The sequence below is a fragment of the Macrotis lagotis genome, chromosome 1, assembly GCF_037893015.1.
Source record: "Macrotis lagotis isolate mMagLag1 chromosome 1, bilby.v1.9.chrom.fasta, whole genome shotgun sequence".
Classification (NCBI taxonomy): domain Eukaryota; kingdom Metazoa; phylum Chordata; class Mammalia; order Peramelemorphia; family Peramelidae; genus Macrotis; species Macrotis lagotis.
The window spans coordinates 482,889,383-482,904,991 of NC_133658.1; the positions used below are offsets into that span (position 1 = coordinate 482,889,383).

At 32.2% G+C, this 15,609-nt stretch overlaps 1 protein-coding gene across 1 annotated transcript in view; it reads right to left on the reverse strand.

The window, feature by feature from the left end:
* Positions 1 to 15,609, reverse strand: part of GABRA5 (gamma-aminobutyric acid type A receptor subunit alpha5) — a 104,139-nt gene that overhangs the window by 9,417 nt on the left and 79,113 nt on the right. The window contains exon 6 of the mRNA XM_074231964.1: positions 3,857 to 4,000. Coding sequence (XP_074088065.1) covers positions 3,857 to 4,000 — 144 coding nt within the window. The remainder of the gene's footprint in view (positions 1 to 3,856; positions 4,001 to 15,609) is intronic.

The following is a 15,609-nucleotide window of genomic DNA, read 5'->3' on the forward strand; positions in this document are numbered from 1 at the left end:
AATAAGTATTTAACAAATAAAAATTCAGGGAAATCTTGCTTGTTTGATAAAAATTTAATATGTGTAGATAAAGGATATAAATAAATGTTTTTTGAAAGAAGAACTTGAAACAATAAACAGGATGCTAATGAAGTATTTAATGTGATCATCAAAAAAATACAATTTGCTAAAAAGATGGAAACATTTGTTTGATGTTTTGCAGGATTCAGAAAATAAGCATAGACCTATTAAATAATCAGATTAGACTCAAAAACAATTTGGCATTATGTGAGAAAAGTTACTAAATTATTCACATCTTTTCACTAGTGATTCTTAACTTGTATTTAAAGGGTAGGTCATGGATTCTATTTCTATTTGCATACATTTATGTATGTACATATATTTGTATATACATCTATGTGTTTATTATATATGTATATATTCTTATATATATGTGTATGTTTTCACATGTATGTGTATGTGTGTGTCTTTGTGTGTGTGAGTGATAACCCTTTTGGAAGACTGATGAAGCCTTCTTAAAATGTTTTATATACATAAAATAAAATCAATATTATTACAAATGAAATTAATTATAGTGGAAAAGCTGTTCAAAAATGTTAAGTTGATAAAACTTTAACTCCTGCTCTATGGAGTTTAATGACAGCAAGGAAAGAACTAAATTATAAATATCAATTATTTATATTACTATTATAATAGCAATAAGCATGAAACAATGGTTAAAGATTTGGGGAATGGCTAAATAAATTTATATCTAACAGTAGTGGTATATTGTATATTATTGGACATAGACAATGAGGGAAATGAATAGGAGAAAGAAATAGGGGAAGACTTAAATGAAGTGATACAGTTTGTAGAAAGCACAGTTATTAGAACAATATACACAAAAACTCCAACAATATATGAAAACACAGCTCTGCAGGGCAATAAAATTCTTCGTGTACATCAGACAATATTGATAGTAAGCTATTTTAAGTTAAAGTATTCATCCTTTCTGTTTTTTGGTACATAGTAAAAGCTTAATAAATAATTGATAAATTCCAAAAGACTGAAGATGAAAAATGCTATCTACCTACAGATAAAGAACTTATGAAACCTGAATAAAGATTGAAGTATTTTCTTAATTTGTTTATAATTTTTTATTGTATTGTCTATGTATTCTTTTGCAACCTGGCTAGTACAAAAATGTTTTCTATGACCTCATATATGTAATCTGTCCCCAGTTATTTGCCTTTTTCAAGGAGTGGATTGGGGGAGAGACAAAAGGGACAAAATTTGTGAACTCAGAATTTTTGAAGCTCTTAAAAAAATTAATTGTAATTGGGTAGTATTTGACAAGTATACAAAAATACATTAAAAATAAATGGTTCTTGATTGACTCACTGACTGTTACTATTGCTAAACTACAAAAGGAGAGAATGGCATGTCCTATCACAGAATTTTTCTAAATTGTGGGAATATACTGGAAGCAATTTTTCTTTAAGCATTTCATTTTGAATATTTATTGTTATTTATTCATTTAAAAATACAGAGAAGAGTTAGAGGAGAGAGAAGAATAAATAGAATTTCTTAGACTGTATTTCTCAAATGATCCTGATTACCAGCTTCTGGAGAGCTTGATCAAGATCACCAAATCCATTGCTGAATGAGGTTTTGTCTGGATAAAATCGGATTTCTGCATTTTAACTAATCCCTGTTTACAATCTGTGTCTTGCTCTCTGAGCCATCCACCCTGCAATCAGACTATAGCCTGCCCAGATGTAAGTCAATGCATCTCACAATATTGATGTATATAAATGTTCTCTTTTATTGTTATAAATCTCAAACAAGAAGGGGATGTGGGTCTAACAGTAGTAAGCATGAAGACTGCATGTAAATTTCCAAGTATCCTACCCTAAAATTCTAACGAAATTCTCTAGGGTGGAAGAAGAAGAAGAAAAAAGAAGTAGAAACAGTCTTCAGGGGTGGGGGACCTATTCTCTTCCCATTCTGCTTCTAGTAAAGATTCCTTGGAGATGCAGCAATATTTTCTTTGGATCTTCTTTGTTTTGTGGGATGCAAGAGGTGAACTGCCATTCATTGCTGACAATAATGCTGTCCTCATGGTGAACTGGTAAGGAATGAGATTGCTGTATACTTAGGAGATGGTGGTTACATTCATTTATGCTTAACTCCAGGAGAGATTCAGTTTCCATATTTTATTGTAACTTTACCAGAGTAGCAGAATGTGTGTGTTTTAGTGCTGGAATTTTAAAGGAGTGATGTAAAGAAAGAAGAGGATAGATAAAAAGAAAAGTAGGGAATAGAGTATCATTTTCTGAAGATATTTTCAATTAGGAAATGTGACTGAAAACTGAAGGTTATATGAATGTCTAAAAAAAGAGGTGTGTGCTTTAACACCATGCACAAGTAGATTCTTAATAAAGGGAAGTAATAAAAATACTTGATCAAGTGAGTTAGTGGGACTTAGCAGAAAAAAACAAAATATGCATTCAGAACCTGAGGTTATAATGCTAACCATGGAACTTTTACTGTGTTATATCCTCATTTGAATCTGTTTCTCCTTTGAAAAATAAAGCATTTGTATTAGATATTATTGAAGGTCTCTTTCAAATTTAGATTTCCATATATTTTTGGGGGTGTAAAAGAAAATCTTGCTTATATTTTTTTCATGATTGCTATTCACATTTGATATCATAGTCATACTTGCAATACTTTCAATTAACAGAATATACCCTATCTACTGAGCAAGCTGATCTACAATAGTGTAATGAGGTCTTGATTGTGTCCTTGTGCCTACAACATCATAGGGACATCTCTGGTCATTGGACTCAAATTGTTCTGTAGGAGAAAGTGAAGCTTGTTACTTTGCATAGAATCCCCTCATTTAAATGCAATTCATTTGCATGTCAAGGCATCACCTCCCTTAAGTCAATGACTCCTTTAAGATTGAAATTCAAACATCAATCAAGAACATCAAAGAATCTTTGAATGTTCTAGTTCAACTCCCTAAGCTTAATAATGACAAGAAAGATGAGTCCCAGGAAAAAGGAGGTAGGATTTGAGTAAGAATCTTCCTGATTTTATGGCCAAAATTCTATTTCCTGTCATACTGCCTAAAAATATCCAATTCAAACCCCTGCTGTGTCACTAATTAACTGGGTAATCTTGGGTAAATGGCTGGAAGTCTCTTAATATTTTAAAATTTCTGTTCCTTCACCTGAAAGCCCTCTCTGATGGTTTCTAATAGAAAGTGCATAGTTACTGAAATATAATTTGAAATGCAATCTCAGACACTCATGTTAAATGATCAGAAAGATTGTGGTCACAAATGATTGGAAATTTTAGAGAATTCATGATGTTTTATCTTCCTTTAATCCCTATTCTCTTTTGTAATACATTGTTAGTCACAATAGATATAAGACTACAACAAAAGAGAAGGGGTACTCTGTTCTCCAACAAAGCATTTTTCATCTTCTATATGGGATAAATCATTCCCTTCCTAAAATTCTTCAATCACTCTGACTTTATTCAACTCATCAACAAACAGCACACTGGCTTTAGGCGACAACTCTTACATCCTCTTTGACAAAGCAAGACAAATGATCTTTGAAGACTAGTCAGTCAGGAATATTTCTTAGACCTAAGCAAACTAGTGAATATGCATGTCTTAAGAATTGCCCATTTATAAGCCATATTCTCCTGCAATGACCATATAATATACTTGTTCTCTATTTCTATAATTAAGAATTGCAGATCCTGTGAGAGGGGCAGATTCTATTAGAAGGATTGAAAATTGTTATGATATTTTCATCTTGAAATTAATTTAAAAGCAAATAATTAGTGCCTCTTTTCATACCTGTGCTGGTACTGATGTTTTCTGTTCCCACTGTTTGCCCCATCAGATGATATTGGTTTAGACGAGATCCATCTTCTGCTACCACCACAGATTTAGCAGTGCCATTGGTCCAGATGTAAATCACTTCAGAATTAGGGTATGCATCTGTGAAGAATAGTTAAATATGACAATTTAAAAGACAGCTTAATTTCCATTTAAGCAGAACCTAGGATATTTTAGCAACAAATAAGAATGATGATATGAGTCATTGGGTCTAGTTCTGAAATTATTAGGTCAAATCCTGTGATTTAATAAATGTGTAATGTATTCAGAATGACCAAGATGCCAATCTATAATCCTTCAATTTCCTTATAGTTTAGATAGATTAGAGTTCTCAGAAACCAATGTTTTGTGATGATCTTCTAAAGGCATTATTATGGTGTTTGTTCATTCATACAGTTATCCATCATCCATCTATTAGCTCTCTATCTATCTGATTAATAGGTCCATCTTTAAAAATATTGAATTTAGAAGTTTGGAATCTTCCATTCTAATCCCAGCTACTTTTGTCACTTTAGGATAAACTTTTGACTATCTCAATATTTACAGAATTACAGAATCATGAACTTAGATTTCAAAATGACATTAGTTATCATCTAATTGCTGTTGTCCCTTTTTACAGATGATGAAACTGAGGCCTAAAGAAAGCACTCCATGGCCAAATAGCTAGTATGCAGTAGAGTTAATTTTTTTTTATCCAAGCCTTCCTACTTCAAGTATAGGGCTCTTTATATTTTAATTGTCATTATGAATAAGATGGATTCTGAATCAACATGAGGATAGTTAGGAAAAGACCTTCCAGAACTTTAGAAGAAAGCCATTGTACTGGTTCTATGTTTCATGGAACATGCAATTGAATAGGAGCAAAAGTTATCAGGTATGTGACATTCCAAATGAAAATTTTAGCATCTGATCTTTATATGAGATCTAGAGATGGCATCATCTTAAACTGTAATGGTTTCCAGTTGTGCAAGCTGGTATTGTAACTTCTCCTAAAGCTAAATGGGTTAAAGTTGGTGATCCTTCTTCCATAATAAACTTAAGAAAGTCCTTTGTGCAAAAAAACTGCATTTACAAAATGGCCCAGTTACTCGACATAGACAGCAACCATATAAAGGAGGTTATAAGGCACAAAAATGTAGAAATTCTACTTTTTAGCATGTGTCTCTAATATTAAATCTTTCAACGTGTCTGGGATTTAAGAGCTCTAATGTGAGACTGCTATACCCCCACTACACCATTTTGTTCTTGGGTAGGACAAATTGTAACCTAAGATGGTATGCCTTTATATATTCTAAAACATAACTGGCACTTCAGTTCTAGAGGTGAAAAGGGGGATGTATTCAAATGGGCAGTGTGATAAAGAGGTTCTATAGAAGTCCTGAAGAACAAATCTTGTTAATAAACTAAAGAAATCTGCTAACTTTAGGACCTCTATTAAAATGCACAAACTGTTCCTTTGCTAAGAAGAATTAAAAGTACACAATGCCTCTTGCTTTAAAAAAAATTATGATGATGCTGGCAATTATCTTTTGAAGAAGTTCTGTGGAACCTGGGAGACTTTTATCACTTCCAATTGAATTCTTTTAATGAAATAATGGTGGACTAATGTTATTTTCTAGGGTGGAGGTCATGCTTCTGAAAGTTGTCTTTGCCAACACACTATATAGGGTCAATAACTTTTCAGAGATGATTGTTAAAATAGTCTCCAGTAAATTGTTCTTCCCTTAAAGGGTTTTTTTCTGTAAAGGAGCATAAAAACACAAAAGTACAAAAAAAAGACTTCAAGAGCTTGTTTTCCAGGGTGTAAGGGTTCATTTTTAGAAACAATAGTGTTCTAGGAAGGTTATACTATTATCAACAATGCATCCAGGGCAATAGTAGAGAATTTTTCTAGGATTTTTGTTGTATTTTTGGATAGATACTCCATCCAAATGGCATTAGTGTTCATTGTTTCAGATGGAAGAATTATGATGATAATATGGAAAATAGAAGTTCAAACAAGAGGTAATAAAATTAACATAACTATGAAAAAATATGTTCCTTAATTCCACACTGTTTGAATACATGCTGTCACAAGGAAGTTCAGGTAATAATGTGAAAATTACTAGAAAAAGTGATAACAAATGCAAGGACTGCTTAAAATGAGAGGAAGTCAATAAACTGTGTTCCAACATATTATAGTGTATCTGCCCCATTAGAATGTGAACTCCTTGAGGGGAAGAACTCATTTTCTTCCTTTATTATATGTTTAGGGATTAGCATAGTACATGGTTCATAATAAGTACAATAATAATAACTAGCATTTATATAACACTCAAGAGTTTGTGAAACATTTTGCAAATACTTCAATCTATACAAGAACTCTGGGAGAAATGTTCTAAAGTATATGAGACCAGGTTTCACTTAAAGTTTTTCCCAACTCCAAATTCAACACATAATTCATTTTATCACCAGGCTGACTATTGGAATCAATTGTTGTTGATATTATATGACTTCAAATCATGGAAGATAATGATTCTACAAACATTAAAATTAAAAGTAACTACAATGGAATAATACAAATTAGTAACAGTTATGCTACAGCACATCCTGGTGGTGACTTGCACATGCCAAGTCACTGAAAGTATGCTAGGTGGTTTATTTGATAGAGACTTAGAAATGGACTCAGAAAAACTTGAGTTCAAATCTCACCTCAGACACTAGCTGTGCAACCCTGCAGAGTTCACGTAACATATATCTATCTCAGTTTCTTCATCTGTAATATGGGAATAATATTAGCATATACCAAAAAGGATTTTTGTGAGGATCAGAGAAAGTTTTTTAGATAGCTTTGAGTAATATATATTTTCTGCACCATCAACAGTAGTGTCAGAATCATTATACATGACTGAAAAGGGAAGTCAGTCATCTATCAAGACTGAAAGACAATAAGGTGTCAGTGTAATTAGTAAAACGATGCTACCTAGATAATAAATTATTCTGATGAAGACCTTTCATGACTTGGAAAGAGAGGGAGAATGCTCATATAAGATAAGAAGTCATGGAGGGACTTTTCTATAGAGGTGAAGGGAGTACATACAAAGTTAAAATTACGGAGTCACCCAAGTATCACAATATTAAGGAAAAGACATTTTGAACTTTACTGGTAAAGTCCTTATCCATCAATGACAAGGCAATTTTGGAGTCATGAATATCTTGGATAAATTAAATCAGCATATGCATTCATGTCAAATTGCTCTTGAACATTACATTTTTTGTCATTTGCAGTAGAAATGGTACTTGAAAACAAATGATATTTTAATTGTTGCTGTATATTTGAAGAGTATAATTTCTTATTATGGAGAGTACTGTCATATATACTTCAGTATAATGCCAGTAACATTACTTGATGATTAAAGTTGAAGTTGCTGTCAGACTTTCCATTTTTTTATGATGTAATATCTCAACATCTCAGGCTTCTGACAAATATGATTCTCCGTAAAACAAGGTTGATACCTCTTTGCTGTAAAAAGCATCATTGGCAATTTCCTTTTTTTCTAATTGAACCCATGATTTCATTGGTATACAGAAGCATCTAGCAATGCAGACTGATACCAACTCTGGAAAATATTGTTTGAATGTTCCCTCAGGCACAAAGAAGTCAAATTATTTTTTTCCAGATCATATAGCATGAGTCTGAGACAGAATTGGAAATCTAGCCTTCCTGACTCTGAGGTCAACTTCCCATCCTCTATACAAGGCTGCCTCTGATAGAGGATACTCTGAGATTATCTACCACCAGGGTCCTTGGTAGGAATTGATAGTCCTTAAGAGATATAGAAGACTTTCCTTCTTTGGACTGGATCCTGATGGATTTCTGAATCCATTTCTGAATAATCACTGTAATTTCTTTGTGAAATGTCACAAGGGATAGTACAACCAAGTCAGACATAAATGACACCGGTTACTCTTTTTTGTTTGTTTTTTTGCAAAGCAATGAAGTTAAGTGACCTTCCCGGGGTCACACAGCTAGGTAAATATTAAGTGTCTGATGTCAAATTTGAACTCAGTTCCTCCAGACTCCAGGACCCATGCTCTATCCACTGCACCACCTAGATGCCCCTGATGCTGGATACTCCTGAACAAGATTAGTGACCTTTCCATTTTATGTAAATTTAACAGCACTCTGAATAATGTAAAGCAATGATGTTGAGATATGGATTGTCTCCTGTCCAAAATAAATGTGTCCAAAACATGAAAAAGAGCCGGGACAGCAGGTGATAATGAAGCTATGCTGCTTTGGTATAGCTAAAGATAAACTTCTTCAGTTCTTGGGGTTTTTTCTCCTTGACCTACAGAGTGACCCATGCGGTCATGTTTCTGTTACCCTGTTCACCTGCTGTCCTATGATTTTCTTTCCAACTCATGTGCTCAATAACATTGACACTCAATGAAACCCATTTTGGATCTCCCCCTGTGAAACAGGTCAATTCTAAATAGCAGTCATTTGTATTCAGTGAATGCCTTTCATCCAGAGATAGAATTTCCTATTAATAGGGAAATAATTAAAGCATTAGGTATTGAAAAATTCTTCCTCCATTCCTTCAAAAATCTTACTTGTTGACAGAAGTCTGACTGAACATATGGGTTCTTTTTGGGTCCCAGAAAGTAAATGAAGGAAAGGAAATAAATTTTAGAGGTGGGAGGAAAATTTTAAACCCAAGACCTCTAGATCAAAGTTTCTTTGTAGACCTGAGCAACCATTTTCTAGACCTCAGAAACTATCAGGACCTCTAAGGAAAATGCATTTCTCATTAGGAGAATGTTGGCAGTACCATCTTTAACTAAAAGCTAAAAAGCAAATGACTTATCTATAAGCAGTCAGGATCTAAACATTGAAAATGGAAGGAGTAGGGGAAGGATAGATCACCATGTTTTTTGTCTTCTGAAATATGGTGGAGGTGTGGGGAACAAAAATATCCTGTAGACTGTTTCTCTCTTTCTCCAGCCAAAAAGAAAGTAAATTTAATGTAGAGGAAGGGGAAAAGGGTATCTGCATAAATTGAAAAAAGAAACATACTTTTACCAGACTCTAAAGTTCTTCCCCTATCCATGTGTACAGGTACTTTCTTTCTGATTTAACACTTTAAATTATACCATGAAATTTAGATAATCAAAGCAGAACACCTATTAACCTACTATTAACCTTGTTCTATGTTGTACTGATATGTCTAGTTTACGATATCTAATCCTTTTGGTTCTAATCCATGGATGGACACAATCCAGTCTTCAGGCTATATAAGGCCTGTGAAATCTAGTGAATAAAAGATTAATTTATGGGTGACTTAATTAAATTTTTGATTAAATACCTGTTTCTTACACATCTGGAAATTTAGAACAATGGTTTAAAATACTCTTTCTTCTACCCCAAATTTCCTTAATTCCCTTGACCTGTTGGACATATCTTCCAATTTTCAACTTAAAGTAAATCTCTCAACTTTCTTCCCTCTTATTCCTGAGACATAAAAGATTTCTAGACAAAGAATATTATTGCCACTTTATTTCATTAAAGATTCTATTTAAGCTTATCAGGACTTTCAATGTGGCTTAAAAATCCTTTTATTCATCCCTATTCAACTGTACATTATTGTATGCCTCACAAGTGTTCCAAACTCTTTCCGTTTCCAAACCCACAAAGTCACCTTATTCCCATCAATATGAGCATATTATTTCTTCTCCTTCCTGGAGAACATCAAGTCATTTACTCAATTTCAAATTTCTTTCATTTCACTGAAATATTGCTTTTCATCTCAATCTCTTGTCTCCGCCTTCAGTGTTACTGAAGATGTATAATGTCCCCACACCATATTCTCTGTCTCTGATCTTAGCATCTTCACTTTCCTCCAGGACTTGGAATTTCTCATCTTCTGTATTCTGCATCTTATAACTTCAAACATTATTTCAGTGACTCTTTTCCTTATACTTTTCAATGATACTTCCTGATACTCTTCAATGCTGAAGTTTAACTTATTTCATAGTCAATGACACTAGCCTTGTCCAGCAACACTTAGGCCCCCAGGGAATCATGAAAGGAACAATACGTCTCAAATCAGAGCCTCCTTTCCACTCACATAGCTAACTCCTAGTCCAGCACCCCCATCTCCTCTAGTATGGATGACTATTATCATCTTACTGATTTATGAATTGGGCAGTCTCTTTGACAATTCATTCCCCAAATAATTAGCAAAATCATCTGACTGATGTAACAAAGAAGTGAATCCATCCCTCTTATCCCTTTCTATAGGGCAGCTAGATGAATAAAGGGGAATAGATCATAGGCCATGGAATCAAAAGGACCTGAATTCAAATGTGATGTCAGAGAATTATTTTCTTAATATTTAGGTAAACTTGAGGCCTGTTTTGCCTCAGTTTCTTCACTCATAAACTGTACTAAAGAAGTAGATGGTAAACCATTCCAGTATCTCTGCCAAGAAAACACCTTATAGGGCAAGAACAGTTGGACATAGTTAAATCACTATAAAAGTTCCCACTTCATCTTTTAACCAAAATGAAAGGAAAAAAATGAACTGCTTTCCTTCCAATGCAATCCTATAGTCTATTTTTAAGTATGTTCCACAATCTGACTTCGCCCTATTTTTATACTCATTTTGTAGTATTCCTTTTCATTCCATCTAAGTTTCTTTATCTGATCTCTTATTCTGCATTTTCCTAATCCAATTATTTGCATATGCTATTTCTAATACCTGCAATGAAAACCTCTTATTTCTCTATTAAAACTCTTATCTTCTTTCAGTCAGTCTCAGTGCTACAAGGAAGAAATCAGTCATAAAGATTTCTTTTATCAACCTATCTGGAAATTATCCTTTATCCTTGAATCATCAATACCACTCTATTTGACCTTTCACAATGTGGTTATTCATAGTCTAACATATTATAACTATCCCTCTGCACATCTTATTCTTTCCCTAAGAGTGCAATGTCTACAATTTTTCACCTTTTTTGTCAGATCTTAGCAAGTTCCTTGAACACAGTAAGTGTTTGATTAATGGTTGTGTAATTGAGCTACTGTCCTATTTCTCTCCATAGAGTGCTCATTATTTGGTACCTCTAATTCTTCATCACTGAACTCACTCCTTAGTCATTTCCACTCTTGTCTTTTGTACTCATCACTCTGCTGAAAATGCTCCCTAGAAGGCTATTATTGATTTTTCTAATAACTAAAACCTGTCTAAATTTTTTAGCACTCATTCTGTCCTCTTAAAACTCTCCATTCTCCTTTAACCTCTATAATACCATACCTTCTGATTCTTCTACAAATCTTAGTGTTACTTCCTTTAACTTTTTTAATGATTCCTCTTTCCACTATAATACCATTACTTTAGATGTTCCCTTATATTTCTGTATGCCCTCATAGTCAATGAAATATTGATATTCTTTAGGAGAAAAGGAAAAAAAATTCCACAAAATGTATAAGCAAAAAAGGAACAAAATAAACTTTCCCCCCAACATTTGTGGGAACAATGACAAAAGTAATTTTTTCTTCATGTAATTGATAAAACATTAAACATATGTGTGTTCTAAAATTTTCCCCCATTATTCTAAATTTTGGAAGATAATTTTTGTAACATTTGATTTAAAAACATTTTATCAAATGATGGATGCAAAACAAATTATAAGAAGTCATCTAAAAGTGTCTTTTCACTGAAGTTTGTTCAGTTTTACACATATTATCTTATTTGATACCAATGAGGCTGCTTAGAATCTCATTGACAGACACATATCTAAAAACATGTCAGAAGATGAAAACCTGGGCAAGCAGTTGAATAGATAAACTTTCAATAGTTCACTTTAAATGGTAGGAACCCTATAACTCTGAATGAGTTGAAGATTTTGTGGCTCAAGACAACAACAGCAAGAGTTTATATAAGATGAAAACAAGATGAATGCCAAGTAAGGAACAAGATTCCTCCTTGGGGAGGATGAATTATGATTAAAATTCTCCTGTGAAATAAGAATCTCTTTTTTAGAGAATTAAATGGTGCTTGTTCTCTTTTTTTTATAGAAAATTACTCTTTTCAACATATTCCAAGTACCCTGACATATGCTGCAAATATTTACATTTTCTTCAATATTAAACATAATTAGAAGACATTAGGCATAATATTAAGCTAATTAATATAACATTACATTTGGAATGGGGAATGGTCAAAAATATTTAGCAACACCATGAAATGGATCCATATTAGTGATGTATAGACCAAAATTGAAGTTGACTGCCATTTTAAATTAATTAATATAATATCCTAAGGCATCCTAACATTCTTGTCCTAATTATTTTTGAATTTTATGGTTTTACTGTCATGTAAATATTCATTAGAGACATTTACCAGGTGATAGGATTTGCTATGAAAGTTCTTCTGAGGTTCTTCCTGATTTAGCTTATTAAAAAGTTTATTGTCTTGTCCCTTCTTTCAGAATCTAGTTTCAACATTTTTTAATCTTTAAGCAACTAATTGGTGGTACACTCCAATAGAAATCTACTCAATTCAATATGAGATATTGATAAGTATGTATTGCCCATGTTTTACTGACACTATTGGCAAGAGGCATCTATATAAATTCTAGGGAGAGTTTGACAAACATCATTTCTTCCTATTTTTTTGTATGATGGAATTTGCAGGGTAATGCAAGGTCATTTACTCAGACCATAATAAATGCCAAATAAGTTTCGCTCATGAGGTATTATAATAGAGTGAACTCTGCTAAAATATTTGCATGATATATTATCTAATAAAGTGCTAGAATTTAATTCTTCATTAAGAAAGTCCAATACTTTCACCAAAATCCAATTCCAAATTGAAAACAAATTAGCAATTAGTGATAGTCTTAATATTCTTTTAATGCTTTTACAAGTTCATAAAATGTCTTTTTTATAAAAAGCAGGAGTGATGGATTTTATTAAGATAAATGTTTAGGCCATAACAAATGTCAGGGTTATATTAATTTTCTGTTTATGGTATTTTACTTTACTTATTCAATGGGAATAAATTTTTTCCTAAGAATTAAAAGATGCTATCTTAATGGTGACAAAACTTTAAATATTTCCCAAAAAACAATTTGAAGTACAAATATTCTCAGGTCTTATGATAGAAGATGCATTCAATTATTTACCAAATGAATCTGAACATGAAATGATGTTGCCCATATTTACCTACATTAAAAGGATATGATTCTAGAATCCAGAAGAGATATTTTGTTGGGAATTAGTAAACAGGAAAAGGAAAAGAATTTGATCAATATGATTTATCATGTAACTGCAAAAATACTTTAGAAATCAGTCCATAAAGCAATTTTGGGAACTTAAAAGGCAAAAGTGAAGTAAAAGTCAAAATTTTTGATTCATTAAGAAAAGCTGAATTGGAATGAGAAGTGCTAAGATTCAACCTTAGTTTTGCCACTTAATTTTACGTGTGACACTTAGTAGTTCATTCTTAGTCTCTGTGGGCCTGAATTTCCTCATCTATAAAATAAAATTTGAGTAAATAATCTCTAACCACTGCCCTCTTTGTTCCCCACACAAGAAACCTAATATTCTGATTGCCAGAATTTTAACTGTCTATATTCCTTTGTCAAGAACTTTTTCCTTCCTAAGCTCTAGAAATTGGATTTCTTTGTTTTCTGTAAGTCCCAATTAAAATCCACCTCTCTATGAGAAACCTTTCTTGATTTCCAGGTCTGTGAGGCTCAAATGTGATATTGAATTTAAGGTAATTTTTAAAACCTTAATGCGATATGTGATGATGATGCATCTCATCCTTTAAGTCCATCCAACATTTAAATATAATCATTTTAAACATTTAAGAAAAATAAGAGTGACGAATAAAACGTTTTCTTTGTTTTATGAAATAATAACCAATTGATTATGTGATTATTACATAGGTTTTTCTATTTAAAAAGTTCTACTCCTTAATTTTATAAATTAGGCACCTGAGAGAAAGAACATTGTGAACATCCCACAAGGTAGTGACAGCACAACAAAAGAATGAAAACATCCTACCTCCCAGTCCAGGTTGCTTCCTTCTACACCAGAATCCTTCTTTATCCTGTTCTTATTACACTTTCCACTGAACTCAACAAGAATCTTTGAATATACAGGACTTAAAATAAAGGAAATTATAGGGATGCCAATTTTATATGTTGCATATGATAAACTGCTGTTTAAGATAAATATAAAGATAATACCTTCTACTTTTCTTGCTCAAAACAATATCTGAAATCAAGTGAAAATTATTTGGCCAACAGATTGATTTTAAAAATAATCTAAGGAGAGTGAAACTTTCTAAAATATCACAAAAAAGTTAGACATATTTACTGGAAACATGTTGAGCTTCAGAGAAGGAGATATAGAATATATTCCCAGTTGTTTTGATGTCTTACTTTATGATTTAGAGCATCTACTGAAACACAGTAATATGTCTCCAAGGAATTATTTGGAAAGCACAATCATTATGAGTGGTGGCATATTTTTCCACTACATTTTGTCTAATCATAGTTTGAAATGTGTCCGAAAACTTTTAAGTGAAATTTTTCATTGAGCTGTATTTTAAGCATATTAAGAATAAAATAAAAATCATTGAGTTCATTGATAAAGCCTAGTTTTATTTAAGTGTATTACTTTGGAAAACTTTGAAAATGGTAATTTTTAAGTTTTATTGTATAAGTATATATAGATTTTTTCAAGTTTTGAAATTAGAAAAAAAGGTTAAAAGTAATGACGCACTTTTACAGTATCTTATACAGTATCATTCTTTATAATCATAGAAAGTTATATTTAAGTTATTGAGACAGGAGAGAGCTACTTAGGGGATATCCCTGATTTATTATAAAAATAAGTAAGATATTAGCTTCTGAACACTTCTTTATGCATGGAATATTAAAGCATGGTATGCCAGAAGTAATCATGAATGTGGATTGAAGGGAGATGAGAGTTCCAATCCCATCTGTGATACATAACTATATGATGATATGCAAGTCCTTTAATTTCTCTGTATCTTAGTTACTTCCTCTGGAAAAATAGGAAAAAATAATACCTATATTACTTATATCAAAGTTGTTTTAAAGTTAAATGAGAATATATATATATATATATATATATATATATATATATATATATATATATGTATAGCACTTTTCAAATTTTAAAGTTTCTATGGGAAAATAAATTAAGCATGGTCTACTCTGGCAAGACTGTACTTAGGTATACCTCCTTTATGAAGTATATTCCTAGATAGAACTCTCTTTTCCCCCTTTTTTCTATTTGTCTTAAAAGACTTTTTCTGTTTTCTCTTTTGTTTAAAATTCTCTTAATCTTATTTTATACTTGGCCATACATTTTCCCTAAGAACTTTTCCTTCCCCCATCCCTGAAGAATAAAAACTTTTGAGTGATTTATAAAACAATAAAATCACAAAACCTTTTTATTCCTAATAAATGGCAATTTGATGTCATAGTTAGAGAGTGGGCCTTGAAGTCAGGAAGACCTGGGTTCAAACCTTACCTCTTAGTGACTGAGTTTTGATAAATCATTTAATTTCTCAGTTTTCTAAGGCAACTCACTAAAGCATTGAACTGAAGAGAAAAATGCCAATCATAAATGATACGAGATTCTTCATAGAGAAAGTCTTCATAGAAGTAAAATCATATATGTAGTC